Source organism: Phaseolus vulgaris, chromosome 2 (assembly GCF_000499845.2).
Source record: "Phaseolus vulgaris cultivar G19833 chromosome 2, P. vulgaris v2.0, whole genome shotgun sequence".
NCBI classification, from domain to species: Eukaryota; Viridiplantae; Streptophyta; class Magnoliopsida; order Fabales; family Fabaceae; genus Phaseolus; species Phaseolus vulgaris.
The window spans coordinates 44,682,210-44,692,565 of NC_023758.2; the positions used below are offsets into that span (position 1 = coordinate 44,682,210).

Here is a 10,356-nt window from a genome sequence, read left to right on the forward strand (position 1 = left end):
TTAGAAGAAGTATTTTTTAGTTGTTCATCCACATAACTCTCTTTCGAGCATAACAAGTCACACAAAAATGAGTGATTCTCAGCAACAAAGTTTTCTCCATAGACTGAAACCTTAAGCTTGATCACCACTAAACCAAGAACTAGTTAATTTGACACCATATGCAAGAACTTAAAAAAGAAGCAGAAAAAAGTGAATTTAGTAGTTAGAATTAATGTTACTTAACAATAAAAGTATCATCAGTTGAATTGTAATGTTTATAAGCAAATTTCGGTTTTTTCTTAAAAAAAAGGAAACTTTGAAGCGACAACATTGAACACGACCAGTTCCGTAGTTGGCAGTAATCTAACATTCGGCGGAGTGTTCAGCCCGTAACCTACTAGAAGCGCCGCCTCATTCATCTCCCTTTGATTAACATAACATTCCACAACCCCATTCTTCTTCTTTTCTCATCAAAATTTCTACTATATTATGTTTTTCCTATTTTCTATTCTATGGTTAATCTTATTATATAATAATAATAATTATTATTATTATCAAAGACTGCTATTATTATATATTATTGTTGTTGGCAACCAAAGGGAGGTTGAGGGTGGACTTTTTGTTCCCAAAAATTCAATCTTTGTTTCAGTCCCATACACCCCCATCCCTCTTCCCCCTCTCTTCTCTGTTTAAAACTGTTGTAATTTCTTTCTCAACTTTCATGCTCTTTCCTCACTTACAATTATTATCATTAGTATTATTTAATTCTTTATTAAGCACTACAAACAAAAAGGTGGGCTATTATATCAGTTCTGGATTTAGATGAGCTGAGCTGCCAGTAAAGTTTCTTCTGTTATTGTTTCTGTGCAAAAAGATTGAGATTTTGATATGGGGGGGCTTTGTTCAAAGTCTGCCAAAGGTGACAAGGTGTTTGCCAAAGCAGATGCACATTCTGATACCCATAAATCTGATGGCAAGAACCGCCACTCCACCACCATGGTGCCCAGTGATTTGACAAGTGCAAGGGATCATGAAGTGGACAAGAAAAAGCAAGAAGGTGCAGCTGCTGCACATACAGGGACCGGTTCTGAAGATTTCTATGATGGAATCCCACGCTTTAATGATTCTTTTCCCCATAAGTCTAGGTCAGTAAGATCAAGGCAAGCTGTAGCAAAGGTTGGTTATTTTTGGTTTCTCTCCCTCTTTCTTCTGCTTCACCAATCTTTTTTTGTTATGCAACGTTCTGTTTCTTGCTCAACCTGTGAACTGGTCAATCAGTAATCTAAGTCTACCACAAACCTGGTATACTCATGAACCATGTTGCAGTCCGTGATGGATTGGGTTAGATAGATCCAGGGTGAAAGTAGAGTTGTCCTCAAACTACTACTTTAGATTTTATTTGTTTGTTTATTTTGTTTTCAGATGTAAGTGATTGACAAAGATGGTGTTAATTGGCAATGAAAATTATGTTAGTTTATGTTACATATTTGATTTGGATTTAAGGGATAGCTTTTAGGGAATGGGATTTATGCAGGGATTGGTTGGACGTTTTGGAATGGAGACGCTATATTGTTGTGTGATGAAAAATTTGAAATATCATAGTTTATGTATACTTGAGTCTTGAGATTAGGTTAGGTTGCTTGTCCTTTGTCAGCATCGGGGTTGGTTGAGCTGGCCTTATTGGGCTTTGGGATTTCACTCTTGTTGAGTATGGATATTAAGTATTTAAGTTTCTTTGGAGATTTTTCCTCGTTTAACTATTCTTGGTATTCTTAATTTTAGCATTACCGCCAAACTTCTTTCAAATTGCACAGTCACTTACTTCATAAAAGCATGTCGGGAACTAGTATATCAAGTTTAGAAACACGCTGCCTAGGTTGGTCTAGGCAGTGTTGTTTCTGTTTAAGATAATGCCATTAGCAAATCATTGTTGGTAGTGTTATTGGTGTTTAAGAGATAATGTTAGCAGAAAACAACAACTTCCCAATTTCATTGTTGGTTTTTTCATTATCACCTGTTACATTCAAGTCAAGAATGAGTTTTCTACAGCATGAGGGGAGAATTGTAGTATTATGAATTATCGTTTAAGACCACGGACTATCAGCGTCACACCAAGAACAACAAACTGCACTAGTATAAACTCTATACTATAGTAGAAAGTGGATTTATGCTTAACTCAATTCTACAAAATCGACTTTTATGGTGAGGTTTTGGATCCACTTGTATACTTTTTATTAACTTGGGATTTCTGAACTCAGTTGTTTGGGATATATATAGTTTCTGGACAGATTAATCTACCTAGTTTACATTTACCTGAGTCTTAGCTTAGATTTTTCTGGTCTAGCAGTAGTACAATTTTTTGCTTTACCTTGGGGTTTTGTCTTTGTTGTTGAATTACAAATATTTGGAACTTGACATCTTTGATCTTTTGAGATGCTTCTTTATACATTTCTGTTTTTCATTTTGGTGGCGGAAGCGGAGGTTGTTTTTCCAAATTTTGGAGTAAAGAATAATTGAAGATTACGAAAGGCAAAACTTCATACAGAAGTCTAGTGGATATAATAAGAGAACACTAATAAATTGAGTAACTAATGTCCTAAATTTAATGAATCGGGGACTGGTATTCTGTTGAATTGGTTAAAATTGAAGTATTTCCTTCTATTGTCTGAACATAACATTCTTCATCTTATTTCCCTTATTTTTTAATTTACAACTGCAAACATGCTCAGTCTTCGTTATAGTGTTCCTATACTTTCAGTAGACCAAACATAAGGGTAAAATTGAAGCTATCTACTGAGATATTTCTATTTCAGGTCTCAGAGGTGAGTTTACGCCTGGGCAGAGCTGGTATTGATGTTTTGGACACTCTTGGGAGCAGCATGACAAATTTAAGTGGCAGTGGTTTTGTATCTGGCGCTGTGATGAAGGGGAATGAAATTGGTATTTTAGCATTTGAAGTTGCAAACACGATTGTGAAGGGTTTTAGTCTTATGGAATCTCTTTCAGCAAAAAGTATTAAGCACTTAAAAGAAGAGGTTCTTCCGTTAGGGGGTGTGCAAGATTTAGTGTCAAAGGATATGGATGAACTTCTGAGAATTGTTGCTGCAGACAAGAGGTAGCTATTGAATTTAGTCAAATTCCTAACAAGGGGCCTTCCTGACCAGGCCAACTTCCAACTATGTTAGTTTACCATGACTTTATAAATCTCAAACTGTATGTGATTTTGATTTATGTTTTCAGGGATGAGTTGAAAGTCTTTTCTGATGAGGTAATTCGTTTTGGAAATCGTTCAAAGGATCCTCAGTGGCACAACTTGGACCGATACTTTGAGAAGTAATATAAATTGTACTCACTCAATTCATCTAAATATTTAGTCGTTCAGGGTAACAAATTTTAGCCTTGCATGTTTTCATTCTGACCCATCTTTTTGCAAATTTTAGAATTAGCAAAGAACATAATTCTCCAAGACAATCAAAGGAGGAGGCTGAATTACTAATGCACCAATTGATGAATTTGGTTCAGTTTACAGCTGTGAGTATATTCCTTTACCAAGAAATATGTACTGTTGCTTCTGCTAGTTGCTTCTAAAGCTGAAAAAGTGAATGGATTTTTTTTTTTTGTAAAAATAAATCACTCAGGTCTGGTGGTTAGTTCAATCACTAAATGGTTACTTTTAACCACTTTTCAAATATTTGAAATACTTGAGTAATGAATTGTTCCTAAATTGGATTTTTTTTACCTAAATTTAATTTTGTACTATTTCCCAAAGATGTCTTGTTGTGGAAATTGAATTAAAGATGTTTTCACTACTTTTCTTATGCCTGTGTAGCATATCAATTGCATGTGGTTTTTTGCTACCCATCCCCCACTTTCTTATTCCTCCTTGTGACTCTTATCTGCATCACGATTTATGTTTGAAGTTAATTTGAATTACTATATTTGTTTAACATGTAATCAGTGGGTGTTATATGGTTGCAATTTCTTTCACCACCCTGTTTAAAGCTTGTAATATAATAAATTGGACTTAATATATAGGAGTAGGAGTAGTTGAGTACTACTACATACACTGATTTGAAATGAGACAAATGTGATCTTGGATATACTTTCTTTCTATGATGATTGAATATGTATAAATTGATTATTGTTGAAGGAATATGTCTTCATAAATAATTGCGAAAGCATTATATTTTCTTGTTTAAAAATTGTTGGCTTGATTAAATAATCTGAAGCGGGAATAGCTGTATTTATTGCTCATTGTGCGGTATCTTCTCATATTTACTTGTTCATATTCATGGAAAAAAGAAAGGTGACTAAATATCAATCTGTGTTATGAAAAATTATCTCCAATGTTTTCCTGGGTACAACCAAGGGCTCTATAATAAATCTATGCACGGTGTGAACTTGTTGCCCTGCATTTTCTTAAATCATTCAACTTTGTCTTTATTTCTGTGTTTGTGTGATTTAAGTCTGAAAGAAATGGGACAATAAATTTTTATGTCCTCAGGAATTATACCATGAGTTACATGCTTTGGATAGATTTGCGCAAGATTATCAGCATAAACGTGAAGAGGATGAGAATTTGGGTGCAGCTCAAAATGGTAATTGAAGAGTACTATTTATGACATAATATGCAATTTTTGTGTGACATAAAGTTATTATATATTGTATTTTGGCACATCATTTCAAGTTGATGTGGGACTGTTTTTTTTTCCAATACCTACACCCCTGATGTCCAACACTGTTGGGCTTCGTACTAGAAAGAGAAGATTAATTTTGGTATTCTAAAATAAACATTTAGGGGCTGGAGTGTGTGAAACTTAGACAAATCTCACTAAGCACAATTGATTCTGATGTGGTGGTGATATATATATATATACATTTATACACACATCATTCATGTTTATATTGAAAATGATCCCCAAATGTCTGTGCAGTTGAATTCATGGTTTAAGATTCACATAAATTATACTGATTGCTTTACTTGTTCAATACATTAGTCCTGTGTTTACTACGGTGGTTATTATCAAACTAAACAGGTAGAGAGTAGAATTATTTCTCGCTGGATTCTGAATAAAAACTAGGCTTGATTTGTTTAGGCCATTTTAATTTGGCTTTTGTGTTCTGAATGCCTTCATATGCATTGAGTAAGTAATCCCATGGCAACTCACTGCTATTAAAAAACAATAGTGTATCTCTGTTCAGTCAGGTGACTGTTCCAGAGCACGTCTTTTCATTTCAATTGAATGTTTTTGGCGCCTGAACTGTGATTCTAGTTGAGCATATGCATGGAGGCACAATGGTTATTATATAAAGCACTTTTAAAGGAAAACTCACTCTGAGCTAGAAGCTTGACTGTGTTATATTAAGCAATTTTTCTATAGGCAATTTCTTATGTATAAAATGTTGACTATCTCTCGTCATCATGTAGGTGATGGCCTTTCAATCTTGAGGGCAGAACTTAAAAGTCAAAAGAAGCAAGTTAAACATTTGAAAAAAAAGTCACTCTGGTCCAGAAGTTTGGAGGAGGTGACTTCAGATTACTACTGCACATGAATGATTATCATCTCTTATTCTCCTCCAATCGACATGTATTATCATTTCATTTCATTTGAGCAATGCATAATACAATAACTAGTAAAGATACTGTAATATGTTTATTGATGGAGGTGGGTTCATTTTGAGCATAACATGAATGTGAAGTTGAGAAAAGCGGAGTGTAATTTATAATCTAATGGATTACAGGTTATGGAGAAGCTTGTAGAGATAGTTCATTTTTTGCATTTGGAGATAAACAATGTCTTTGGCACTGCAGGTAATATACCCACTAAAGGCTATCTGCTTCTAATATCTCTTCCTTTAGTCATTATTTATCAACATAACTTATTTGATATCATTGATAAATTTCAGCCTTTTTACTCCAGTTTTTTAGTGTTTAGAAATTAGCAGAATTTGAAAGGGGGGTGGGAGGGAAAGAGGGGTGGGTGGGGGGATGCAAGGAAGGAAAGTATTTTGGATTCATTCTCATCAAATTACTCTTCAGATCAAGTTGTAATGAAAGCTGTGTTTTTGTTTGTGATTGTAATGGTGTTTATCCATGGGTACCTGCAGATGACCATAAACCATTAATTCAAACCACCAGTAATCGCCAAAGATTGGGTCCTGCAGGCCTTGCTTTGCATTATGCTAATATAGTGCTCCAAATTGATACTCTAGTAAGTTTTTCTTCTTTATTGTATTCATTTCATAGCTTGGCCTAGGTCAATCAGTATGCTTTTTATCTGTATCTTTTGGTTAAAAGTTCAACTAAAGTAATGTGTAACTTGGCCACTCGCCCACTGTTTATTTGATTCAAGACACTTGAGCATTGATTAGGCTGTACATTTATTTTTTACCATTTTCTAATTGGTATATTATTTTTTTGTGGTCGAATCAGTTTCCCAGTCTGTATCATATGTAATTATTCTAGTTCATAGTTGTTTAAATAGTTGTCTGTTTACTGCAATGTGTGTGATTAAGCTTATGCACTGAAGAACCTTCCACTTAGCCCTTGCTGATGCTGTCAGGTTGCCAGATCCAGTTCTATGCCTTCAAATACAAGGGATGCATTGTATCAGAGCTTGCCTCCTAATATAAAATTAGCTTTGCGTTCCAAATTGCCAAGCTTTCATGTTGCAAAAGAGGTACAATATTACTGCTGGTACTTTCTCCTATATTCACTGTTCAACAATTAAGAAACAAGATAATGCTCTGAAAAAGTTTGAGATCAAGACAATATAAAAAAGCCTTTAGGGGGTAAAATATACAATTGTATATTTGACATTGTTGATTTATCACCCCTCAATCAGTATTTAACAGGCTCAATCTCCTATGATCAATCCTCAGCTAATACCTTGGATTGCATTCGATACTTAATCCATTGGACTTCCCTTATAACCTTCCTAGATTTTTAGCAACACATTGCAACTTCATGTTTAATTTGAATGGCAAGGAAAATGATGAAACAAAAAAAATAACATTTCTCTTCTGCTTTCAGATTTGTAATTTCAATCGATCAAAATTTCCTATATTGATTTAGTAATTTTAGTTGTGTATTTGCCATGTCCCTGTGGTGCTGTTTCCTGCAGCTCGCCATATCAGATATTAAACAAGAGATGGAGAAAACATTGCATTGGCTGGTTCCAATTGCTACAAACACAGCCAAGTAAGATGTCTGGCTTTGTAATGCCTGTTTGAGAATTTTTTTTTTTTCTGCTTTGACAATTAAGAATTTCTTTTAGTACCAATTCATTTACTTTCTATATGAACTAACTGTTTTTCTTTTGCTTGGTTACTCTAAAATTGACTCAGAGCACATCATGGTTTTGGTTGGGTAGGGGAGTGGGCAAGCACTGGGTAAGCAACCTTCTGTTTCTATTTTGAAATTGAAACTTAGATGTTTTACAGTGTACACTTGTTTCTTCTCTCTTTTTATGCTCCCTTTTGTTTTAAAATTCTTGCAGCTCTGAGCTGAATAAGAAGACCGTGAAGGCTGATGTGATGAGGATTGAAACGCTTCACCATGCTGATAAAGACAAAGTAGAAAATTATATTCTTGAACTTCTCCTATGGCTTCACCGCTTGGCTATCAAAAGTAAATCCGGCATTGATACAGGAGAAACAAGGTCTACCTTAAAGTCCCATGTCAGCTCTACCCTGCAAACGACAAATCAACAATCTACAAAAGCCTTACCACCATTGTTAACAAGTGACGAGCAGCAAATGCTGCAAGATGTTAGCAATAAAATTTGTAAAAGAGGGATCAGTAAAAGTTTGGACTTTGACAGTTTGAAGAATGGATTGACAGAAAATACAAGACTTACCAAGAGCAGCAGTTATTCATCAACAAGTAGAAGCAAAGAATATTCTTTTAATAGAATTTTATCCAAGCTTCCTGTCATTGATTTTGTTATTGACAAAAAGAGAGCACTGGATGTGATTGACAGACTAGATGTGGACAGATAAAATGCAACTATTGTTGAGTGCCTTTAAAAGGAAAGGGTTGTAGCAAGACATGGACACAAGAATGGACTTCTTTGTGTAGATATACAAAAATACTCATGCTTCAAGTGTGGAATGCCAAATTTGGCTACATTTTTGGAACCTTGAACTCCTTTGCTTCATTATGGTAGGGTGCTTTGTTTTGGTGAAATGCTGCTCCACATCATGATGTAGATATGGAATAAAGGAAATTGTTGGGTTGAGATGAGATCATAATCATTCTTGTTTGTACCAATGTGATTGAAATGGCCACTAGCTATTGGAGCAGAGTGGATTCTGTTTTTTTTTTGTTCTTGAGAGTGTATAGACAGTGAGGATATGGTGTACTTATGATTGGTTTTTATTACATGTATAATTGTTGGTTTGGTTATCTTGCCTATATGCCTACGGACACTATTGGGTTCACTCAACAGAAAAATTCAAGAATTAAGAATAAAAGTAGTATAATAGAAAATTCTATACAGAGAGTACATTCTCAATGCAAATGTATAAAGTATATACAGTATTTTCTATATATATAGAATTTAGAAATAGAATAATAGAAAATTGAGATAATTAAGATAAAATATCATTTAACACAGGTTGTAGACTATAGATAATCTAACTAATTTTAGTTCTATTAGATATTCTCTAGTATATGCTGATAAAAAAGAAGAAGATATTCTCTAGTATACAGTATTCTATGCTCCTCATCATATGTACTTATAGTGTTCTGCATTCTTTATCAGACAGACTGTTCATTAGATGTTCACATAGACGGTCTTCTGCATGTTTATCAGATATACTCAGATGGTCTTCTGTGTTCTTTAGATGCTTATGGTAATTCATTTACATTCTAAAACATTAGTCAGTGTTCTATATGGAAGAAAAATAAAAACGATGCAAGTAAATTTACCACATAGAAAGAGCCAAATTGTTCCTTTCTTTGAGTTAGAGAGAATGTGATAAACTTTTTTTCTTTCCCAAATTTGTGGTAAATTGCTTAGAAAGCAAATCTTGATGCAAGTATAGCTATGGTGTCATTTTGATGCTTCCAAATTTGTTAAAATATGTATAGAAGAATACTAGCATTATAACTTTTTTTTCTTTCTAAATCTTAATTAGCATCATAACTATTCAATTGGAGGTAAATAATTTAAAACACTTCAGTAATCTTTGAAGAAACATATCAATAGTATTTATACACATTTTAACAAATTATTGAAGTAGGGAGAAATTTTCAGTTTCTAAAAATCAAAAGTAAAAATAAAAAAATTATTACTGTATAAATTTTCAAAATAATTGTTATAAAAGTAATGAATTTATCATACAAATTTGTTATTAGATGGTAATACAAAATTATTTTACAATTATATGATTGGTTATTTGCAAACCAATGTAATATGCATTAACATGCTTACTGGTTGAAATCAAAGTCAGTTTGTGTTAATTATTAATCAAAATGTTAACTCTTGAATTATATATATCATACCCTTTTATTTTATCCACAATTTCTCTTCAATCTTCATCAAATATGACACTTCCATATTTTAAAAACTTCTATGGTTGCTTACAAAGTACCAGGTTGTCTATCAATTTAGACCAGTTTAATGTGTGTTTTGACTTTTTCTTTAAAATAATGTAAGTTTAAAATAATGTTATAAATAGCTTACGTTCAAAAGACAATTGTTTAATAGTGTAAACAAATGTGGTTTTAGGAGAAACAAAATGATTCTACGTTAGCTTATTGTTTAATGGTAAAGAGGTAATTCAATTGGCAATTGAATACTGCAAAATTAAAATTTATCAATATTTTATGACGTTGAATCAAGACCAAAAATATTATGTATGTCAACTATCCAAATTATGTGTTGTCACTAAATGAAGGGGTCGACGTTCTTAAATAGTTCAATTTTGCAATTTTCAAAATCATAATAAATATTATAAATTTAACTAACCTAAAATTTCAAACCCATTTTTTTAGGATGCATTATATTTGTGGCAAATTCTCCATACAACATCCTTTCTTTTTACACCTTGATATTTGTGGTAATTTTCTGATTTTAAAGTGGTATTAGTTGTTTGTGACTCGTAACGAACATTCATAGTTAAGATAAATTTTATGATGTTACTATTTACTTTTTTTTTAGTGTATATTAGATTGCAAAATTCGTAACACTCTCTTAGTATAACTTAAAAAGTAATTTTGAATCTAAAAATACCTTATGTATTGTATAATTTAAAATACATTTTAAGATTACATATGGATTATATAATTTTTGATACACACTATAGTAATGGAGTGATACGAATTATACAATCAAAAAACTATTATCGGATTTGAAAATACATTCTACGTTC

General features: G+C 32.9%; 1 protein-coding gene across 2 annotated transcripts; it reads left to right on the plus strand.

The window, feature by feature from the left end:
- The first annotated feature begins 287 nt into the window (after positions 1-287).
- LOC137812529 (protein PSK SIMULATOR 1-like) lies at positions 288-8,386 on the plus strand. Of its 2 annotated transcripts, none has more exons than XM_068614568.1 (12): positions 288-1,155; positions 2,793-3,094; positions 3,220-3,312; positions 3,420-3,510; positions 4,484-4,577; positions 5,408-5,505; positions 5,722-5,791; positions 6,088-6,191; positions 6,543-6,659; positions 7,104-7,180; positions 7,327-7,371; positions 7,479-8,386. In XM_068614568.1, the coding sequence occupies exons 1-12, from the start codon at positions 868-870 to the stop codon at positions 7,978-7,980; spliced, it is 1,881 nt and encodes a 626-aa protein (XP_068470669.1). In that variant the 5' UTR covers positions 288-867; the 3' UTR covers positions 7,981-8,386. The 2 variants fall into 2 exon arrangements, with proteins under 2 accessions (XP_068470669.1, XP_068470670.1); XM_068614569.1 differs by having other exon boundaries at positions 318-1,155; positions 5,722-5,785; positions 6,082-6,191.
- The last annotated feature ends 1,970 nt before the right edge of the window (positions 8,387-10,356 follow it).